At 40.5% G+C, this 23558-nt stretch overlaps 2 protein-coding genes across 5 annotated transcripts; one reads left to right on the top strand and one right to left on the bottom strand.

The window, feature by feature from the left end:
- Positions 1–707: 707 nt before the first annotated feature.
- On the bottom strand, positions 708–20271 carry OXNAD1 (oxidoreductase NAD binding domain containing 1). 4 transcript variants are annotated; one of them, XM_059474325.1, is made up of 9 exons: positions 17127–17208; positions 14851–15016; positions 14528–14591; positions 11276–11382; positions 7059–7200; positions 4278–4314; positions 4072–4172; positions 1678–1786; positions 708–1052 (listed from the first exon to the last, which is right to left on the bottom strand). In XM_059474325.1, the coding sequence occupies exons 2-9, from the start codon at positions 14985–14987 to the stop codon at positions 898–900; spliced, it is 852 nt and encodes a 283-aa protein (XP_059330308.1). In that variant the 5' UTR covers positions 14988–15016; positions 17127–17208; the 3' UTR covers positions 708–897. The 4 variants fall into 4 exon arrangements, with proteins under 4 accessions (XP_059330308.1, XP_059330316.1, XP_059330299.1 ...); XM_059474333.1 differs by having other exon boundaries at positions 4072–4169; XM_059474316.1 differs by lacking the exon at positions 17127–17208 and adding an exon at positions 20096–20271 and having other exon boundaries at positions 4072–4314.
- DPH3 (diphthamide biosynthesis 3) lies at positions 20090–22446 on the top strand. The gene is made up of 3 exons (XM_059474346.1): positions 20090–20302; positions 20403–20477; positions 20910–22446. The coding sequence occupies exons 1-3, from the start codon at positions 20195–20197 to the stop codon at positions 20973–20975; spliced, it is 249 nt and encodes an 82-aa protein (XP_059330329.1). The 5' UTR covers positions 20090–20194; the 3' UTR covers positions 20976–22446.
- Positions 22447–23558: the final 1112 nt, after the last annotated feature.

Below are 23558 nucleotides of genomic sequence, written 5' to 3'. Positions count from 1 at the left end.
GTTGGTCTTCTAATTTCTATGATGAGTTTTTCTACAAGTTGGACAAAGAAGGGTCATTCAGGAAGGGCTCAGGTATCGGCCAGTACACCTAGAGGTACACTCATGCCTTGCATGACCAACCTCTCCAAAGACCTTTCTCCAGGCAGTATGTGCTGGAATCCCCTCCAGCTCTGTACTTCATGCAGCAGGACTGTGGAGATTTCCCAGCTCAGCTGTTGCTGGCCAGTGCTGCTTTTGAGGACACAACCCATGCAAGCACAATCTTGGCAGAACAACCTCAGCACAGGATACAGGTTCAGGGGAGGAATTCCTCTGAATGCTGCACTCAACAGTTTCATCTCAGGGCTAAACAGGATTATGAGAAAGATATTTTCTCAACACAACTAACTTGTTTACATAAACCACATAAAAGGTGGGTTTTTTCTTTTGAGAAGAAGTGGCAAGAGAAGGAAGTCACAACACAGCAGCACTTCTATAAAAATAGTAAATACATTATATAGAACTGGGGGGGAAGTGTGTTGACTCAGATTCAGAGGTTGTGGCCTGAATTATCCTTACAAACATACCTGGTATTGCTGCACAACTAATTCTCTACAAGTGTTGAATCAGGCACTGAAAAAGTCTTTTAAAAGCTGACTAACAGGACAAGTATATAAAGTGAAAACATGCTGCTACCCATAAGAAAAGGCAAACCATCAAAAAACCAGAACAGTTAATGTGTTTAATATAAAATCACTTTTCTTTCCCCAAAGCAGCAGCACTGTATTACAGGTGTATTACAGATAATCATTGAGGACATCTTCATTAAAATCTTCAAAATAATTCATAGTCCATCTCTGTACATTTTATCAAAATGCACTGGAAAAAATACTATGATTTTCTCTTCAGCAGGTGTCACTACCACCATTTCTCAAAGAAAACACGGTTTCTAGGAACACCAATGTTAGTGAGTAGCTTGGATATAGATTCTATCATTGGAGGGGGACCACAGATGTACCATGAAGTATCATTAGATACGTGTTTCTCTAGATCCTTTTCAGATATTCTTCCCTCTGACAAAGAAAAAAAGTAGGAAATGAGAACAGAAATATTAATTCTGAAGTCACTTTAAAAACAGTGTCTGAAGGTTAGAAGTATTTCAAGCACTCATTTCTTAAAAATGCCTGGCCTATTCCAGGATAATAGGTATTGAGATTTAAGGCTTCCAAAACCATTTTTTTTCTGGGGATTTAGATCAGTGCTTGTACTTGGAATGCAGAGGGTATTAGTCACTGAAGAGAAACATGGCTTACAGACATATAAAATCCCAAATTCACATTAAAAATAGGTATCTCTAACACAAATACAGCAGACATGGAAACATGGTGAAGTATCTCATAAGCAGTCAGCTCATGCTTCATCAATCCCACCTTAAGGAAGGAAAGTAAACAGCATTTGCTTAATAGTTTCTGGAATAAAGTCTGCAGTGGGAAATACCCATGTAAAGTTTAGGATTACCAGAGGAAAAAAACTGCAAAGAGTTTTCTGCAAAGTGGAATAAGTACAGAGAAACTGTTTAACTCACATCTAATTTTGAAGCTTTAAATGTAAAAATGCTGAGTGATTATGCACAGCTTCATCCTGTAGGATGTAATCAAACTGGGGCTTCAGACAGGATCTCTATACAATGCCATTTACCTGTGATGTGTGGCTGCAGTTCTTTACAGATCTGTGAGCGCTGCTGGGTAACGTGGAAACAACACGAGATCTTTCCAGGAAACGCCTTCATCAAACCAAGAATATTTTTCTGTAATGTTAAACACACTTGCTTACACCACAGGCCATTAAATCAAAGCAGATGTATGCACACAGTCCCAGAATGCCAGTGGTTATTACTGAGAGCCAACACTTTGCATTTCAGCAGTGAGAACCTGATGGGTGTGATTCCACAGGCCTGACCTGCACACATACACAGAATTCCCACACTTGGAATGCAAATACCCTGCCAGCTATGTTAGTGCTTCTCTCCTTTTCTAACATAGATTACAATCTGTAAGATTTGGACTCAAGATCCACTTAGGTCATTTCCCAATTTCTTCCCCTTATGAATTCTCAGTATTTCCTCCTTCTACTTCCACAGGGGTTTTCCATTTAAAAAAACCCCTTCAGTATGTCTTTACCATTAGTTAAGAAGTTTTTAAGTCTTGTCTGGTTTATCTGATAAGGTCACTAGACCCTTTAGTGTCTTATGTTCCCAAGTAAAACCAACTACCACGTAATGCTAATGTTATTTTTACCAGAGTAGAAAGTATAAACTAATTTTCAGTTCCTTAAGTCACAGCTGTGGTAAGTTACCACTAAACCCCCAGTGGCTTCAGTTCAAATCAGGAAAAAAAGAATATGTTAGTCAGATGCTGTAGTTAGTTCTGAAATTAAGATTTAGCTACTGTCTAGATTCTGCATTATACAGGATTTTCACTGCTAGAATAGACACTGGAAATTCTTTAAAATATTCTGAAGTAAAAATAATTCCTAGGTAAATTTGCTCATTTTATTAAGTGTTTGCTTGTTAAGTAGTTACTGCACTGAGTCTGCCCTGGGTTGCTTAACAAAAAAACCCAGAAAGATTCTGAGTGTTTACTTTGTAAAAAATCTGTTCCTGAATCCCTAAAAAGACATGGGATGAAGAGCAGCACATATTGCCACTGCTGTACAGTGTTCCACCAGCACCTCCACTACTGACTCGCTGTCTTTGTACCCCAGTGCTGTTGCTTTCATTATTTGCACTAAGGATGTTTCCAGTGCCTCAGCCTGTGACATGAGAGCACAGTGAGGATCAGACCCCACCATGGCATCTCCCTGTGCCCTTGTCAGCCCATACACAGCTGCTCCTTCAGGGACCACATCCTCCAAACCATCAGTGATAACCCAGCAGCTCCTCCTGGAGATTGTACACATCTGTGCTGATGTTTGTCACAACAGCATAAAGGCTGCTAGGGATTCTGTTTCCTCAGTCCTCTGCACAAAAGTGAAGAATTTTGACAGCCACATTCTGGATCTGAGGGACATATGAAGAATGAAAGAGGGATATATTTTAAGCACTGTGCATGACACTGTTTTCTCTTTTGTCCCAAACGCTTCAGTGCAAAAGTTCTGCTGTCGTAAAACTGCTTAAGTGAATGCCAGGAATGTCAGCACTGGCACTGGAAAAACCTGTGCATGCTTAGAACAGACTGGAAGATCAGTAGGTGGCAAAAGGAAGAGCAGATTATTCTACTTATAGAAACAAACAAATGACTTTTCAAAGAAAAAAGTATATCCATATCTAGAAACATGATAGAAGTACAGAAATAAAACTAGTGATGGATCCTATACACAGTTTCTGGAATCATGACATCTCTTCATCTTACAGTCAAAGCTTTCAATACTTAAAAAACCCATAAATCATTTTGGATGCTTCTTTACAGAAGCTGTGCTAATTTGACCCTAAGATATTGTCAATAAACCTTAATGGCTGAATGTGACATCTGATTGTTAATTGCTGAGTAAATGTTGATGAAGTACTGCAGTAAAACAAGCAGTTTTAAAAGCAGCTATAAATTCATTCATACACTAGTACTTATTAGTAAGTAATATATTATCAATAAAATTCTGCTGTAATTTTAGAAAGTATTCCTTTGGATAGAATTATTCTTTTCTAGTCTTTACATTCAATACAATCTCTACTTAGACTATGTGGTTACAGAATTACAGCACTATGCAGACTATTAGTGTGTATATACATATATATATAACCTTTAGTATACTATGATGCTCTTACAAGATCACAGTAAATTGCAGGGATATAGTAAAATTCAGGGGTAGTTGACTTATCAAAATCAATGGGAGCAGATGTGTCCAGTAACAGCCTTACTTTGTACACTGGCATAAGTAGTTAACAAAACACACACGGGATTTGAGGCAGGAAGTGACTTTTGTCTCTGTTTGTACAGTGTCTTACACACAAGGACTCAAGAATTTGGTAACATTGATGTACACACTAGCAGCTGAATAGCTGAGACCTGTTTTTTTTAAAAAGAACTTTTGATTTACCTTAAACAAGAGTTCGCTGGTATTTTTTGCACTGTAGTACAACTTTGCTGTTCCCAATTTGTGTCTATTTCCTTTACCCTCTTGGTATCCATGAAGATCTGCTATATGCAGCAGTATAGAAAACAATGGGTTAATTCCAACACCCCCTGCTATCAGCACTAGGTTTACTGGGGAGTCACCAGGCTGAGGATCAAAGAAGAAATCACCTCCCACTCGCAGAGCCACTTCTGAGTCAAGAGTACACTAGGATGGAAAAGAAGATATTTAATTTCAGAACTAAATGCAGAAGTTGAAATCTTACTCCTTTTGCATCCCAGTCACATGGTTTGCTGGGCTGTGATTTTTATTTTAATTGACCAGTGAAGAAAAAACAGAAGGACTTTAAAATATACACACATTTTCTAACTATCTGAAGTAACCCAGTGTCTCTAGGGATCTAGTTCTACTTTGAAAAGTTTCAGTCTTATGGTAAGGCAGGATGGTAACTCCCCCTTCCTATCCCCATAAGAGGTGAAAGAGGAACAATTCACAGTTTTCCAACAACAATGTGTGGTTATGAAAACTCAAGCTCAACATGTGAAATCACATTTCTACCCAAAAGCAACTTCATGCTAAAAAAGGCCTTCCTGTGAGGTCACTGAAGGTCAGAATAAGTTGCATATACAGAAAGTTTTCCCATTCCCACTCCTTAAAATTAAAAACCATTCAGAAGTAAAGCAAGTATCCACAAGAATACTTCTTGCAGAATCACTTCTGCAGTTGCAACTTCAGGGACTTAGAAGAAGAAAAATCAGGAGAAAATCTCTCTTACTCTTCACTTGTATGTGAGAAATTATTTTCTAAAGAAATGTGTCCAAGCATGTTTTTTTGATACATGGAAAACAAAAGCTGCAACAACAAAAAAATCCACTTGGGTCAGTATCTCCTTGGTAAAGCAGCAGTGCATCCTGTCTGAAGGGTGAAGCTGCAGTACAGAGAGGTCGGGTGAGTTCTTCCACATCACTGCATACTGACAGAACAAATAAGAGCACTTAGGCCATGTACAGGTTTTAAAAAATAAAATGAAAAGGATAGGGAAAGCAAGGAAGGTGGGAATGGAAAAGAGAAAAAGAAGCTATAGGAACTGCTGAAAAATTAGCTTAGAGAATGAAAACACTTCCTCCAAAGAATTCTTCTCACAGCAGGAAACAGTAAACTGAAACAAAGGGAGCTCCATTAACCAAGGCTGCACAGACAGCTAAGGTGCAATGTTTAACAATTCCACCAGGAGCAAGAAGGAGGCCCTTGGATGCAGGTACTGCATAGAACACAGGGGTTCCTAGGATAGCAAGCATGATCATTAAAAACACCCAACAACTTTCTTGCTTCTCTTAATTATTGCAGAACTATTGTCTCTCCAGCATACTGTAGGGCAATGAGCATTCATTAACTGAAACTGATTTCTCTCTCCCTTGTGATGGACACTGCCAGCCTTTCCCACCATGTTTTACTCTGGTCTAGAGAAGCACAAACCCATGTGTGTTCCAGATCCATGTGGCCTAAGGAGGACACAGAATATGGTACCCTTTGAGGAAATAAGCAATTTTACGGAGAAATAGTCTCACATCTGCCCCCTTAACCAGCCATAGTTCCTCAAGACTGGACATGGGATTTGGGGAGAATCTCTTAAGCACTCTTCCAGATATTTCCATGCTTTGGCCATGACAATGATAACAATAAGTTAGTATACTAAGAAAAAATAGTAAAATTCTATTTTACTAACACGAGAAAGAGTTGTCCTTTAGCCTAGTTTATAGACACAGCTCAGGCAGAAAAGTGAAGCAATCAATACATCACATGGCTACTTTTTAAAGAAAAGGCTACATCTTCCTCAAGTTATATAAAACACATGGTGCTAAAATTTACTATTTTATATACAGTAATATTAAGAAATAAATACCTCTAAAACCACAAATACAGTGAGTAAATCAGTGCTAACTATTCCCATAACATTTTTAACCTGAGATACCAACTTCCTTTAGGACAATTTTTAAACAATTAAGCACCAGTATTGTCACCATATATACAACATTTCTGAATTCTAGGTTGCTATTTTTCTGCTTGTTTCCTGAAGAAAAGCATGCAGTTTTGTTTAGCTAGAAGAGTCCATGTATACCCTGGAGGTTTCTCCATGGCATCAGGTTTGATGTAGGTTACCCCTTAACTAAAGATTTATCCTATAAATCCCACCAGAAAACTCAACAATAAAAACTGATTTACAACATCAAAAATTCTTAAATAGTTTCCAGAGACTTTGAAAAGAAAAAAAGTTGATAGGACAGATTACTGATGAAACATGTGACTCATCTGACAAACTAAATGTGGTAAATGATAAAACACCACAAGGCCAAGTCTCAGACTTTACTTTTCATACAGCGAAAATCCCAAGCCCTATGTTATGTATTTATTATAAAAATACTGTGCATTTAAAAGAATACTATATTCTGAAATGTTTTATCATTTCAGAAGAACTGATCTAAGTATCTTCCTTGGCTCCCCTTTAATAATCTCTATCTATCTGTGATTTGTAAACGATCCCCAGTTTATCTTTACAGAAATAATCAGGGATTATGGAAGGTTATCAGAGGTAACTTTATACTGTGTAACACTGCCTGTTCTCAGGGATGTAAGTTAGAACAGAGGTTTTTCAAAAATTCATTAATTCCAAAGGAGTGAGAACCTTTATATACACTAACTACAATATCACTTTTAAGTCCACTGTAAGCACCAGTGGTGACAAAAGATCACAATAACCACATTTCCATATAAACATCCAATTTTAGTCCCTTACTGAACAAAAGGTTTTAAGATTTATGTTGTATCAAAAATGCTTAAAGAAGTCAATGTGAATTTTGCAGTTAATAGCACAAAGTGGTCTAAAAACACACACCACCCCCTTTACCTCAAAAAAAGTGAGCAAGCCCAATCTCCCAGTGAATTTCATTTACCTCAGTGTGAATCCAGTGAGCAGGAGGATGAGCAGTGTGCTTTACTGCCAGCTCCAGTATTCCTTCTCGTTCTAACAGGCCAGGGCTTGAACATATTGAGAATCCCCCAACTACAGATACTCCAGGAATAAAGAAATCGACCCTAAAAATAGATCAGACATGGAACTTTAAAAAAGAAGCCACAACACCAAACATGGACAGCAATAGCCAAAATAATGTGGCTGCCTTTGTTTCAATTATCTTTCCTTTACAACATCTTCATTGTTGTAAAGTAACTTCTCCAAAACTGGAGTTAACCTTAAACAACACCATTTCCTTAGAATTATTTTCTTCTAGAACCTTGTCATCATGTTTGCTAAACTAGAAGGTTTCCAAACCATTCTGCTTGTAGCATTAGATGCCATATTTCACAACAGACTAGAATTCTAAGTGTTTAAAATCAATTATTGCATATTAGAACAAAAACATAATTATGGTCTGATAGAGTAGTTTAATTCCCACTCTTTTTGATCCCTTTGATGGGCTCTTCAATTTTCAAGCATAAGACTGGCATTCTAATTTTATGGAAATTACTTTATATTAAACACTTTCTTTTCTTGAGCAGATGAAATACCTGAAATAAAACCGACAGTATGTAAAAAATCTCCCATATAAGAAGTCCACAGCTGGCAGCAGAACTGCAGCTCCCTCTGGTGGCAGATATCGCTTTCTTAGGTTATAGGAAATTGAACTGGCATAAATTCCCAGTTTTTTTCTTTCAGCTTAGAGGCAAACCATGCATGAGTTTGTACAGATAAGAAGGTAACATGTGGCTAAGCTTCTGCAATACCAGCCAGTAGAGAGTATGGAAGGCAAGCCATTACTATATACGAACTATAATTCGGTCTCATAGAAGTAGGGCTTTGATAAGCCTTGATGAGGCTTCCAAAGAATCCAGAAAAAAATTACAAGTTGGTTTATGATCTATCATCTGCACTCCTCTGTGTTCCATAAGTCTTTAAATGCTTCTGCTTTCTACAGCACATAACAAAAGCACTGTATTTCACAATAAACCAAATGCCTATAAGCAGTTGTGCTGGTCCCCTTAGGAAACAGCCACGCTGATAAACAATGCCAGGTACCAGAAACCCGTATTCAATTCTAGCCTGGGTTAGGCTGGCTCAGTATTAGTTAAGTGGGGATGCAACAAGAAATAAACACTGACTGCTACTGCACAGGTATTTTCTTTAAACAGCAAGGCTGTATTTTTCACAGACACCACAAATGCTTGAGGAAAGAGAGAAGCACTTTGAGTAGTTCACCACTTTTTGAAGAAAAAAAAAATAAATCTGTTTACTCCATGAAAAATTCACCCTTTGAAGAAAAAAATCTCTTTCTCTCAAAGAATGCATACAGTGTGATATCATTTTTAACTTGATGCTTACAATATCTTGATGGTGCATAAAGATACCTGACTGCAAAAGAATGGTCTACAACCAAAAAAAATGACAAGCTTATTTCAGTGTCCTCAGTTTGTGCAGCCCCACTACCTGTGGGGCCCAGCTTTATTGACAGTCAGGCTCTGGCAGCTGAGAAAGGTTGACTCTTGAATTGCAGCCTTTATCCTGCCAAAGAACATCTCACGGCGCTGCTGAAGCTCTTTACCTCCCTCTGGTGGAAAATAATCTTCCTACTAAGATCAACTTACTTAAATTAACGAAAAATATGAGAATTTAGGCTGTAAAGTAATAATTTATATTCAAGTCAAATGTTCTCCTTGGCATGTAAAGAAAACCTTATCCATGCCTGGTGGGGAAACACACAAACATTATTGCAAAACATGTTTTTTACCTTTTTTACCATCAAACATGGTTTTTACCTTTCCCAAATACTAATGCAGATGCATTTTCCCCCAAGTACATAACTGTGAGAGATTTCAAGGCACAGTTTACTGTCTTATAGTGGACTAGCTTTGATGGCTCGTCTCAGCCATGTTAGGAAGGGTGAGAGGGCTCCTGAAGAAATGTGACAGCCTAAGAGAAAAGAGCAGCAGAAGGGAAAAAAGTGAAGAAAACCCACCACAAGGAGAGGCACAAATAGATGTAAACTAGAGATCTCAGGGTGCTTTTTTACTTCCCTTCTTTTAAAACCCACCTAAACCATATCTTTAAGAAATGAGTAATAATTACCCATTGCTGGAGTGAGAGATCAGAAATGTGGGATCTCAGCACCTCAGGATGGAGGTGCAGAGAGGCTGAGACCACCCTTGGGGGGCTCGGGAATCCTGGAATGTTGCCAGAAGTGTCTGGTGGCAGGATTTTGATCCTACACAGGAGATGAGACCTGTATGAGGACTGGGGGGATTCCACTGGGTGAATGGTGAAGGGATAAGTTAATTAAAGTGTAAAACACAGGGTTTAGGATTTTGGTACAGGGGGGTCTAAAGAAGTAAGATGGAGGAATTGGGGCGTGTCCTGTCCTTCTTCTTCTTCTTCTTGGCCTCCATCTTCTGTGGTGATGGTGGCACTTGGGGATTGGTCATTACTAAAAGTGCACCGGTTAATAAGGGTAGAAGGTATTGGAGTAAAATGATAAATATTGTACACGTAACTTAGGGTATAAAGATAAGTGACCGCCCGGGGGCTTGGGGAGTGTGCCCATGGCTGACTTGCTGTGCAGACCTCTGTCGGGCTGAAAGAAAATCTTTTAGATAAACAATTAATAAACACCAAGACCGAGACAAGATCAGAAGTCTCTCCTCGTCCTTTGAAGCGTCAGCTCTCCAAGGCCATCCCTGGGAATTCCCTGGGCCTTTCCAGGCCACCTAAACAGCAACACAGAAAACCTTACACAGAAACACTAAAATCACAGAGCTACTTCTTCAAAGTATTTGCAACATGCATATTTCAGTAAATCAAAAGGTGTAACAGCAACAAGTCTCTTCATTATTATTTGAAGTCAGATAAAGACCAGTATCTGCCAAAGTGCTTGCAAAACAAATTCACTTCTGCTTCTGAAAAACTCAATAACTAGAACATTTTCAGAAAATGTAAACATTTTAGTGACAATCTTTGACTGTAACATCTTACTATAGCAAATTCTACCAACTTAGCCTTTTCTGCTCAGAAAAATGTGTTGCTCATCAAAAAAATGCAACCTCAGTTTATAGATACAAGTACAGAGAAGTTGGGGTGTACCTTACAATAGCACTAGAACACTTTCAAGGAAAAATAAAAATGAAGAAGAGTAATTATAATTAAAGCTCTCAGTTTCCAGCATGGTAATTTCAAAAACATTTTTGGAGGGTAAATGTACGTTGCAAGTACTGGCAAGAAAGAATTTAATATGAGTCACTGCACATGTGCAAAAACTGTAGCAAATTACTTCACAAACAAATTATTGCTAATCAGCATCTTGTGTTCTGGTTCTAAATTTAAAAGCCAGCATATTAACACTCCATGAGTAACATATGCTGCTAGTACCCCAGCAGCTATACTTGGATTTCAACAAAACCACTTTCAGATGGCCAAAGCCAATAAAAAGTTTAAGAACATTTAAATGTCCATTGCCAAAAGCAACTACTCCTAGTTTTAAATTAATTTCTAAGAGGGAAAAAACAAGTTACTGAGTGAGAGTATTTTTAACAAGGAAGGAAGACAAACATGAAAATCCACTACTTCCCTGGGAAAAAAACAACTGTAAAATTGTTTAAACAAACAGCTAATTGTTTCAAAGGCTTGATCATTCAAGATTTTTATTTTCAAATATGTCTATTTATATTAATATATTCATCTGACTTAACAGGCTTAATTTTCAGAGTGGAAAATTCAAGGGGAAGAAATAAACCAAAATTAAGTAATTTACAAATCAGCAGTCTCAGCTCCACTGTAAAAGTAACTTGTAAATAAAGACAGCCTACAGAATAAAGTGCGGTGAACTTCAAAGTACTCCTGAAGAAACAATGTAATATAATAAACCACAGGAAAACACCAAAACACTATAACTGAACATTTAAAGAATATCCACTTCTGCCCTTTTAATAGTAATATTAGCATTTTTTATAACGACCATTTAAAAATTATGCCAAATATCAGCTCTTTGGAGAGCATCCAATAAGAAAACATAGTAGTATATAAATTAACAACTTTTTTCCAAGGCCCAAGGACCAGAAACCTTTCATCACTTTGTTATAGTGGACTTCTAGTAATTTCCCCCTCAAATACACCAGAAGATCTTACCATTGTCCTGCTTTGAAAGTAAAATCTTTATTTGCAATTGCCAAACGAAGCCTTTTGACCGTCTCTGATTCATTGGTGATCCCACACACTTTTGCTTGTGTAATTACCTAGCAGAAGGAAAAGAAGCCATTGTGATATGTAGATATAATTTGCAGCAAAAGCACTCTAGAAGCCATGTGGGAGACATCCATCACTTCCCATGTTACCCATGGCATTTCATTACCTACAGCACCAATATTTTTCACTGAGGTGATGAAACAAAAATAGATCTATCCCTGGAAGTGTTCAAGGCTAGGTTGGATGGGGCCCTAAGCCACCTGGTTCAGTGAAAGGTGTCCCTGCCCATGACAGGAGGTTGGAACTGCATGATCTTTAAGGTCCCTTCAAGCCTAAACCATTCTATGATTCACTTAAATAGTCATTGAATGGAGAGCAGACTTTTCTAAGACTCTAAACAAACTTACTTTAGCTCAGCTGAAGAGAACATAGCTCTAAGGAGAGGGGATTGCTAGTTATCACTGAGCAGATTCTTCAGACATCTACACAAGACACACACTCCTGCATCCTCCAGCAACAAAGTAAAAAGATCTCTGATATAAAGAAAAAAGACTTGTAAAAAATCAGTTGCAGATGAAGTCCCAGGGACACTTCTGGATCTAGATTAATTTAAGTAATTAAGTGCATTACTGAACGATTATGCATTAATGTTAATGCATCAGTGAAAGAAAACCAACAAGCCTTGTGTTACTGCATTTATCCGCTACATCCATATGAGCACAGGGAAACCAAGACACAAGGTCTCATGGCTGGTTACCAGAGCAGATTTTGTTTGGCAGCCACATGGTAGGGGATGTCAGAGCCATAGTTAATACTACTTTTAGGGAGTTTTAAAAAAGATGAAAAATGAAAAGCCGAGTTTGCAAAAAGAACCATTGGGGATGAGTACCCCACTTAAATTCTTTGATGCCCATCAGTGTAACATAGATTTTCATCCCCTCCCTGCCCCTCCTTTTCAGGATTTTTGGACTATGAATATTAACCTTTTTTCCTCTACAAAGAAAGCAATGCCCTAAGTATTTTCTACACACAGCAATACACAGATTTTACTGTTAAAATGCTGATGTCACTTACCACACAAGGAAATACTCAAAATACCACCACAACTCTACCATTTATCATTTGTCTAAGATCAAACAGATCAAAAAAAATTTCACTTTAAGCAACTATGCTGTAATTTAAAACATATGTCAGGAAATTAATTTATTCTTAAAGCAACATCTGAACATGTTCCCTGTCCCATTAAACAGCAGGACATTTGCTAATTTAAAATGAAGTAGAATGGATTCCTGTTCCACTTTAGCAGACAGTATTAAATGAGGAATGCAGTCAAAGTTAACAAGAGAAATGTCAGATACATGACTTCAGTGGTTGTTCTGATGGAGAGGTGCAAGAAAAGGACATTAAATTTGGACTTCATTCCCTTCTTTACTCTTCAGTGCCCTCTTTAATTCATTATTTGGCTGAGAGCTGCAAGAGTATTTGAAATTTAATTCTTAATTGGTATAAAGTTATTTCAAAAATTAAATTTGAGTCAGGGTGATCAAAGACATTCAGCCAGTATTTGGGTCCATCACAAGGGTGTCCAACTGGTCAGAGCAAGGCTGCAGTGAGAGGAGGGCACAGGACTCTGGATTTTGCAGCTGTATTTCAAGAAAGCATTAGTCACTTTTCCTTGCCATTATCACTCTTCAACAGGCAATGGTCTGTAGCATTCACAGTAATGCAACACAGATTTATGATTCTTTCATCTTTTACAGGACTGAAATGGCCAAATAAGGCAATATTGGCTGAGGGAAGCCAACTGCTGATTATATGGAATTTAAAACCAAGCAGAGGATTTAAAACAAACTGATTTCAAAGTGGTCAGAAACAAAGCAACAAAGAATAAATCAAGCATTAAAAAAAGAAACAGCATAATCCTCTGATATGCAGAGAATGTGCAGTAGCAGGAACTGAGTCTTGCTCTTTCACCTATCTCATACAGCTTCCTTCTCTTTCTTGTGCCTTACAGTTCCCTGCACCAACCCTGAGCTTCCAACACCTCACAAGGATCCATTTTCCATGTATTTTTCAGGTACTGACATTGAGCAGAGAAAGGAAGCAAGCCAAACAATCAATATAAAAAAACCCCATGGCTGCACCACTCAGAAGTGCCATCATTTTTTTCATATCAGAAGCAAAAGAGAAAATGCATTGGTCTGTGCCTGTCTCTACATCCATTTTTTTGGGGTAAACAGGATCCACCAGAGCAGCTGATGTCCACAAGCAGCACTGATCTGTACTCAGGGAAGAGCTGGCATTAGTGGGAATAGCTGAGGCACAGCTCTGGTGACAGGCAGAACCAGGCTGCACTTGTCTCATCCATCTACAGCCCAGGTCAGACAGGGCTGAATCTTCTCTCTTGGGGGTTTCCTACATATCCCCTGCACCCAGCTTCCTCTTGGGAAAAATGTGATTTATTCTCCACTACAGTTAGGGAAAAACAGCAGAGAAGGATTTCATGTACACACACTGACAGATGTGTGGTGAGTTTCCATCTGTGGGCATCCACTTCAGCTTATTACAGAAAGGAAATATCTGTGTGAAGTACAAGAGTCTGTTCCCCCCTGAACATTATGAAAAAGAATACTTGCTGCTCAAAACTGAGATCCAGAATAAGCCCTTCTGGATTTGATGGAGAACAATGCTTTATCTTCCTTGTATTTATGAATTAAACTAGATAAAACTGAAGATCTTTTATCATCTCTCCCTTCAAAATGTCTACTTTTTGCCTTTACTCCTATGTTATAAAAGGACATTTTCCACATTTTAAAATCTCAAGCCTGAACAAGAATTTGAAGAAGTCAGTTAAAAATCTGAGAAGTCAGTTTAGAAATGAGGGATATCCATGTGCTTTCATAACTTATTATAATCCATAGTTGGCCAGAAATATATTAAGTTTCTTGTCCAACATAAAGTAAGCAGCATAACATCACTGAAAAACTTAAAAACTCATTACATTTCACCCACTGAGCACTAAATATGCTAATTTTATACCAGTAACAAATATAAAAAAATGAGGAGAAAAAGAAGAAAACCAGACTCCAGCAGAAGGCAAAATGGAGCCTAAAAATCGAATATTATTATCCAATATAATTATCCTTGTAGCATAAAAATTAAAATTACTTGCATCCTAAAGAACAGAACACTAACCTCCTGTCGAAAATTATTTGCTGTCCTCTCTAGATGATCCATTTTCCTTTTTGATTTGATTGTGCTGCAAGAAAAAGCAAACAAAGATAATTGTAATTTTGACAGCTGTGCTACTGGCCCTTACTGATATGAATTTCTATTAACATAACAATTTACCAGTGTAATCCAGACTACAGATGACACAAATCTAAATAAGAATTAAATACAAATATATAATTGGGAGTTAGATTAAGCATTTATAGGTCTGTAGTAATTTGTCAGTTTGATTTTGAGAGTGTTACCATGGCACTCTTAAAAAAACCCCAAGGAAGTGGATAACCTACCCATTGCCTGTGCAGTAACAAAAAGCAGAGTGCCTCAACACCCCCAATGGAGAATGAGAGGGAAAAATCCTGCTCTGAGCACCTCTCAGTAATTGAGGAACAGTGCAACCCACATAAATAGTAGCACGAGCCATCATGATCAGGCAGTCTTCAGAATCACTGGTTCCTGAAAAAAAATCGTAAATATTTGTTAAATGAAGCATTCAGTGTTTGAAATGGCTTATTTCCAGCTTTTATTTCCCTTAAATCAGAAAAGCCAAAGCCCAGCTGGAGCTAAAACTAGCAACAAAGTATAATGAGAGGGAATTTTAAAAGTATGAAAGTTCATAAACAAGTGAAAATGTGCATCCATCGTGAGGTTCTGGTTAATGGATTCCTTGGGGCAGAGCAGAGTGAAATGACACTGAATGACTGATGTGTATATATATATATATATATATATATATATATATATATATACATATATGTATAATGCAAGTTTGTTTTAGAACAATTTGGTTGTAGTGAAAATGAGGTACAGAGCCCTTTTAATTATTATCTATAGAAATGAAAAAATATAAAAGTATAAAAGAATCACTTAAGAAAATACATAAGAAAGAGAAAGGAAGGATAAGAGAAGACAGTGGAAAGATATCACCAACCATGGATCCAGTGACAAGAATTGACTGTTGCAATTTCACTTAGTCAAAATGATGGCTGGACATTTGATCCATAAGGGTGAGGGAAGACCACAAAACATAGATTTCAATGGGTTCAGTCTGTTCAGGTTCAGGTGGGAACACCCAGGCACCTCCCTGGGGGAGTTTTACCCTGTCTGTTCCAACACTGGGGATCATGGGTCTGGTGGAAGGCCCCAGAAATGGGTCTGGGGGCACTTTGGGGTCTTTGATGGGTCATGTCACCCTCTAAGCCATGCCAGCTGTACCTGAGCCAGGTCTGCCCCCAGGAAGGGATGAACACCCTCAGGCCCAGCTGGGAACACGAGTGTGTCCTGATCCCTTCCCTGGGAGGGGAGAGTTACAGCTGGCCCAGCTGTGTGAGGGGGGACTCTGGCAGGATAATCAGCATTATCCCACCTCAGCAGCACCTGCTTCTCACTGGCCTTTTCCCTCACCTGGCTCAAACCCAGCTGGTTGCTAAACCAAGGTCAGTTTGTTGTGATCATCCTCTGCTGGTGGTGCTCACCCTCCCTGCACCTGGGCTGTTCTTATGCAGATCAGAGCATTCCCACCACACACCCAAACCTCTCCTCCTTCAGTCCAGGGGTGCAAACCTGGCCTCAGCACAGCCCTGTAGCTTTTCCAAATGGGCAATTGCTTGAGCATCAATGTCTCAGTCTCTCACAAGGGGAGGACCTTGTCAGAGATGACATGGAAAAGGCTGAAGTACTCAACATTCCCTTTGCCTCAGTCTTTACAGACAAAGCCTGCACCCAGACCCCTGCTTGTACCAGTGGTGGTTGGGAAGGAGAGGGATAAGCAGGAGCAGGGCCAGCACCTGCTGAGAGGTGCTGGATGCACTCAGATGCACAGAGCCAGATGGGTTACACTCAAGGTTGCTAAGAGACACAGCTGACATGCTTGTCAGGCAAGTGTCTATTACCCCTGAAAAACACTTATCACACACTCTCCAAGTGACTGGGAAAAGACTTACATGTGCTTATTTTTTAAGAGAAGCAAAAGCAATGCTTACATCCAGTCAGCACTATCCCAGTAACTGGAAAAATGCTCAGAGCTTGCCCCCTAAGCTGGGTGAAAGCTAAGAAAGCAATCAGGAAGATGTGACTCAGATTTACCAGGGGCAGGTTATCTTTGATAAACCTGAACAGCTATGGTGATGAAAGGTCTGGTCACACAGCTAAGGGGACAGGAGCACACCTTGAGTGTCCTGTGGCTCCTGGCACCAGCCCCTGCAGCACACACACATCAGTAAGCCAAGACCAGATGGGTGGTTGGAGGGGCTTAAAACTTGTCTGGCAGACAGAAGTGAAGACTTGATGGCTTCAAGTTTGCCTCACTTGTTGGCTAGAACAGTAAGAGTACCCTGGGGCTGACAGAGGTCAATACATTTATCACTAACTTGGATGATGAGACAGAAGGTGTCCTGCTCATGGCATGGCCACTGGAACTGGATGATATTTGAGGTCTCCCTCTGGGCCATTCTATGATCAGCAAACTTGTGGATGATACTAGATTAGAATAGTAGAGCTCCCCTTCAAAGGGGAACTGAGAAACTGCAGGGTTGGAAAGCAGAAATGTCATGACAGAGGTCAATACCTGGGACTGGCTTAATCCAGTGTGAACAAGTGTCCTGCTCCAAGCACAAATTCTGACTGGATGATGCTCAGAAGTGCCTTCCTGCCAGCATATCTGTGATTTGAAATGTTCAAACAATACTCATGTAGGAAAGATCAAACACTGACTTTCCCTTTCTACTGGTAAAGAAAAGGTCCTGGGTGGAGAATTTTATAAACTTTAATTAAGCCTGTTTGTTCACAGGCTTATTTAAAATTACATTAATCCCTCACACTTCCATGTACCCCACATAATACATCTCTAAAGAGTGAAGAAAGTGGAGGACACTCACATGCATGCAGTAGAAACACAGTGTGAAGCTTCAAAACCACACATTCAAACAGCTATGACAGAGAAAGCTGAACTGACATGCACAACATTCAAGGTTAGTCAGAACTACCCTTCAAGTGTAGGAATAGGTTCATAGAGAGCCAAGAGATATTTCTCATTCCTTGTAAATCTGCCTTTATTTTTCCTAATATGGATTAGCATAACTATCATATATCAATCACCTATCAAATGATATTTATTCCCATGATGCAGTCCACTGCTTCTTTAAATCATTAATATTTTACTTTCATTTAAATATCTTTCTGTGCATTCTTTTAGCGCCTGCAACTTATTTTCAAAATGTTTTTCATTTCTAATCCCTTGAAATGGCACTGATCCAGCTTGTTGATAACTAATCAGGCCAATACTCTCCAGGATTTCACTAACAGCTGCACTGGCTGGTCACTTAGTAATCTGTCCTGTTTGTAGTCTTGTATGAATGAAGGCAGAGTTTCCACAAATTAGGCTGCTCAGAAATGGAATACATCTACAGTCACTACTCAAAATGCCCATTTTCAAGCATAAGAAATACTTCTTGCAGCTTTTAACTGTCCATAATTTTTAATAGTTTTACAGCATTTAATTCCACAGCAGCTTGCAACTTTTAAAAATGAAATTACTGAAAAGTCTTCTACCCCCAGGGAGCAAAATTACTTTAACGTTTTTTTCCACGGCATCACAGAGTACTTAAAGTGTACTTAAGTGTTTAAGCAAAACATCAACATACTTTGTTTAAGCAAAAACACTTTCTACATCAAATGTGTAGACACTATTGATAACAAAATTATTAACAATCTCAAAATATTTTAGGAAAATACAAAATACACATCTAATGAAGTCCCATTCCTCTGCCTTGGCATATTATCTGTTAACCCAGAGTGCTCAAAAATCAGTTTCTCAAATTCATGAGATCACTTTATGATCTGGACTCTTTCACATAGCACATCATGGGTATAGACACCTACATCTCCAACCAACCTGAAGTTCAATATCAATACATAATATTGGAAACAAAAGAAATGTCAGCCTAATTTTATAGTCACAGCTGAAAGACCCTATTGATACAACTGCTTGAAGGCTGAGTCTCCATCCCAAATTAGAAATAACTCTTGAACCATAGTTCAAGAAACTTGCTCCATTTTTACTATCATCACTTTCCAATCATGAAAAACACAATAAAAATAATTTGCAATTTTTACTCTGCAACCAATAAATTCCTAATTGTCTTTTAATGAGTCCTGGTTGTCCTCTACCACATACAAGCGTGACTCATGCCATTACAAATTGTGAACAGCTTTTCCCCCATCTGTCACCTCTGTGATTTTTTCACTCATCCAGCTCTTTGGCAATTCCCTGCCCTCCATGAAAGCGCTGTGCTTCAGCTTCCCAGGCTCCTGTCAGGTGGGATGTTCTCCCTTTATTCTCACCTTACCCAAGCCAGTACAGGAGCAGCCACTCCAAACACCCTCTTTTTTCACAGCGGTTTGAAGAGACCACAGTGGGTCATATAGTCTCATCTCCCTGCTCAAGCAGAGCCAATTGAGAGCACAGGGCACAAGACGACATCCAGATAGTTCTGGAATATCTCCAGTGAGAAAGCCTCCAGTACTTCTGGGCAATCTGTTCCAGTGCCTGGTCACTCACACAGTAAAGAAGTTCTTCTTCACATTCAGGTGGAGCTTCAGTTTCTGTCCACTGCCTCTTGTCCTAGTGGTTGGCATCCCCAAGAAGAGCCTGACTCCATCCTCTTGGCACCCACCCTTTACATATTTTTATAAACCTCCTTTGCTCCACGGAATGAAACCAGCGCTACGTTTCACGACTTCTTCCTCTCCTCACTTAAAACCAAAGAGCCATTTATTCTCCATCCCCTCTGATCCACTGGCCCTGGGTTAGTATCTGTTGAGATATATGTCTGCATCTCTTCTGTCCCACAATCCCACGACACTGTCTGAAGGGAGAACTACTTTTAGTTCACTCACATCACACTTAAATGCAAATTACGAGGTAGGTTAATGCAAGAGAGTGCAGAGGCGGGCAGCAAGGGTACTGAAGCAAGCAGCACAGGAAGCCTTTTTGCAAAAGCTATCTCCCAGTAAAACACTCCTTTAGACAAACAGACCTTCCTGCAAAAGCAATGAAAGAAACCAAGGTTTTCCCCCTTTTCCAGGGACTGAGGGGAACACGGTGAGCGTCGGGAGGAGGCGGGTGAGGTAGGGAAGAGGCGGCGGCAGCCTGTGCCCAGCTGGGGCGGGGCGGCACTGAGGCGGCCAAGGGACACGGGAAGCACACGGCTAAGGGACAGGGCAGGGACAAGGAGCAGGGCAGGGACAAGGACAAGCTCGCAGCAGTGCCCGGCCGTTCCCCCACAGCCCCTGGGATCGCCGGGCAAGACGCCAGGGCTGGAAGCGGCAGCGCCATCGGCCGCAGAGGGCGGCCCGGCCACCGCTTTCGAGCGGCGTGCGGCGCTCCCGCCGTGAGGGAAGGGCGAGCCGGGAAGACGCGAACGCGCTGCCCCTCAGCCCGCCGCCCCTCACCCTCCTGTCCCTCCACTCCCTCCTCCTCCCCAGCCGGCCCTCCCTGGCATCCGGGATCCCCGGCCCGCTCCCCACCACCCCTACCCGCCGCCGCATCCCGTCACGGGCAGCGCCGCCCTCGTGCCCCGTCAGGCGCCGCCTCTTCCCGTCCGCCCCGGCCCGGCTCCGCCGCTCCCCGGCGGCATGGCCGTGTTCCACGACGAAGTGGAGATTGAGGACTTCGAGTACGATGAGGAGACCGGGACCTACAGCTACCCGTGCCCCTGCGGGGACCGATTCCTCATCACGCGGGTGAGGGGCGGCCGGGCGGGGCTGGGGGGGAAGAACGGGGTGGTGCGGCCCAGGGCCGGGCAGGCGGCGGGGCCTGACCGCTCTCCCGGCGCTTTTGCAGGAGGACCTGGAGAACGGGGAGGACGTGGCCACCTGCCCCAGCTGCTCCCTGATCCTGCGCGTCATTTACGACCAGGTGGGTGCGGAGGGAGGGCGGTCGGACGCGGTTCCAGCCGGGTCGCTCCGAGGCCCGGTTCGCCGCCCCGTGCGGGAAGCGCCGGGCAGCGTTTAGAAATGCCTGGTTTGGAGCTACATCTGCTGCCTGGTCTCTCGATTTTCTGATCTCCTGCTGCCGTGTTTGGGCTTATAAAGACGCGTCTACCTGCGTGGGCTTGGGGTAGGATACAGAGGGGATGAAATCACTGATGTGAAGATCTCCTGTGGCTGACTCCAGCAGCCCTGGCAGCTTTTCTCACCTCCTGACCACGTTACGGCTTTCGTGTTTTGGGAGACAAATTCATGCTATAATCACTCTGTTTTCCAGCCTGGGTGTATGTCGTGGTGTTTGTGAGGTAGAAAAGATGCAAAACCAATGTAAATCGCCTAAATCCCTGCTTGCTGTCTTTAGGAGCAGTTCATGCGGGATGAAGTCGTGGCAGAACCTTTGCCAAACAAGGAATTGGTCAAGTGCTGATGAATGCATCGTGGACTGTGCTGCTTTGGGATGAGAAAGTATGGGCATGGTGGCTGCAGAAAGACTTGTGGTTCTCCTTCTGGAAGTGTGTGTTGCTGTGGGATACAAGTGCAATAATTGTCTGCCTTCTTAACAAGAGTGAGGGTTTGCTGGGACATTAAACACATGAATGCATTTTGTTCCAAAGGGTTATACTTTAAAAAAATATATAAGTTGTTTATGTATTCCAGAAGACTTGAGGATTATGATCCTGGTTTACAGCAAGTCAGTATACAGAAGAAGAGTGTGGAGTTGGGAAATTAAAACATTTAGTCTAGCAATGGCTTCTTAGCCTGTGGAGAAAAGCAGCCTTTATGTGGGTATGTGCAAGTGTGAAATGGCACAGAGAGCTGAAATGCTGGGAGGCAAGGTTTAGGAGTCCATAGGACACAATGCCACACAGAGTTAACACAGTGCAGTTTCTCCCAGCATGTGGGCTCAGGTACTTCTAGACCATACTGATTATAGGGAGGAAACAAGAGACCCAGAGCCAACATTTACCCAGTGTTGGCAAATTGTCTTTACTCCTGTAAACACAGGGAAGGTGCAGTTGTCTATCTGCAGTGGGGGCAACACTTGAATTGGGGCAGATTTGTTTCTTAAATTGCTTCTAAAGTTGCTTTGAAAGAACATTGTTGGTAGTTGTTACCAAATGGATCTGACATAACAGTGATGCAGTTTTGAGGGGGTTGTGTGTAATGAAGTCAACTTTTTTTTTACCCCTGCACAGCTGCTGACGTGCAGGGCTGGAACTTGAAGTGGTTTGTATTTTATCCCTATGTTCTCAACAACTTTGTGATTTGACTGTTGCAGTAGATACAAAATGGGCTGCAGTTCTTTGTGCCATTTGTAGTAAATTTCTCAGCCCTTCTTTATTAGGTTTTGTCACTTCCTGGATAGGAGATGGATACATTTCACTTAATTAATAAAGGCATTTTTTAGGGTAGAAAAGAGTCGTGAGAACATACTCCACATTGATTCCAAGACTGCCTCTTGAATTACAAGCCACTGCACTTGAATATTTACCTAAAATTGTCGTCATTCCTGTGTTTTAATAGGATTGCCATCTGTGAAGTTAAATTTGGGCGAAAGTACCTGTGAAGAGTGTATGTGGCTGTTTTGCTCCAGGCACTAAAGATAAGCAAATTTTATTGGATTCTTGCATTTAATTATTTTTGTTCTTACTGCATTCTGTGAATGTTGAAGATGAAGTTACTTTAAGAAAAGGAGAGGAAAAAACCTCTACATCTAGTTGGAAGTTTTGAATGCAGTAAGCACAACCCAGAGTGTTTCCATGCCTAAACCAGGAGGTGGCACTCGTGTTCCTTTGACATTTGTGCTTAAAAAAATAAATGTTGTGGTACTTTGGTTAGCTATGCCTTATCAAATATTTATTTTGACTATTTAAATAAAGATGTTTAAGATTCCATAAGTGGTTATAATGGGCCATTACTTACTCTGTTTCTGCACCAGCCATAATGGTTTCCAGAGGTCTTGAGTTGCTGCTGCTGGGGTGATGATAGTGGAGGTTTTTCAAGTTGGTTAATAAAAGTCATTTCAATCTATCGGTAGATGCTGTAAAGCAAACTTACAGGAACCCTACCTAAGCCTCTGTTCAGATTTCTACTGCATAAATACCTTCATGATTTTTCCACAAATATTCTACATAAAAGGAGTTGTAGCAATTTTCAAATGCCACACCAGGGAATGTATGCTCTGATCTGAGGCATCAAAGTAAGTTGCCTTCTTAAGTGTATCATCTCTAAAAGTACATAGATTTTGAAGAAATCATTAACCAGATTTTGTTATATAATGAAGGTCAGGCCCTTTCTGACTTAGGAAACGTGTGTAAAGGATTATTTGTACTCTATATGGTTACATTCCAGCATGGTTGTAAAAAGAGTTTATCAATTGAATTTTACTTGGCAGGTGCCAAGTAAACATGGCATGTAACAAGTTTTTAATTAATTCTTACTAGTGTTTTCCACTCATCTGAAATACAGGTAATGGCTTTTTAAAGGTAATTTTAGCAGAATTAATTTGTTCATTACATCAGTTGGGACTGTCAGGGCTTGAAGTTTCTTGCCTGGTATGAGTAGGGTCCAAGTTGTGGAATGCAATTTACATGCACATTAAAATTACTTGATCACGTAGTGTATGTGTCAAAGCTTTAACAAAGTGTGTTTGCATACCTATGTTGTTTATACTGTGTATGTATCCAAATGAGGTTTGCTCTTCTGGAGGGTTCTTTGCAGCATAAAAACAGAAAGATGTTGTGGCTAGACTGTTAGAAGGATGTGCCACATTTGCCCACTTAAATTACTTCCAACTCTTGTCTCATTGCATGATCTTGAGACAGTGGTTGACATCCCCTCCAAAAAGGAGGCAAGACAAGGATGGGTGTCATGCTTCTCTCTTTTTGTTGCCCCTTGAGAATCTGAGAGAGACATTTAAAAACTGTTGAGCTATTCTGTTGTTTTCCCTTCTGCTCTGTGGAGAATTCTGCAGCAAGAATTCATCCTTCATGAAAGTTCAGCAATGCTA

This window comes from Ammospiza nelsoni, chromosome 1 (assembly GCF_027579445.1).
Source record: "Ammospiza nelsoni isolate bAmmNel1 chromosome 1, bAmmNel1.pri, whole genome shotgun sequence".
NCBI classification, from domain to species: domain Eukaryota; kingdom Metazoa; phylum Chordata; class Aves; order Passeriformes; family Passerellidae; genus Ammospiza; species Ammospiza nelsoni.
The sequence above is the reverse complement of the archived record's forward strand: the minus strand, read 5'-3'. Positions and strand labels throughout refer to the sequence as shown.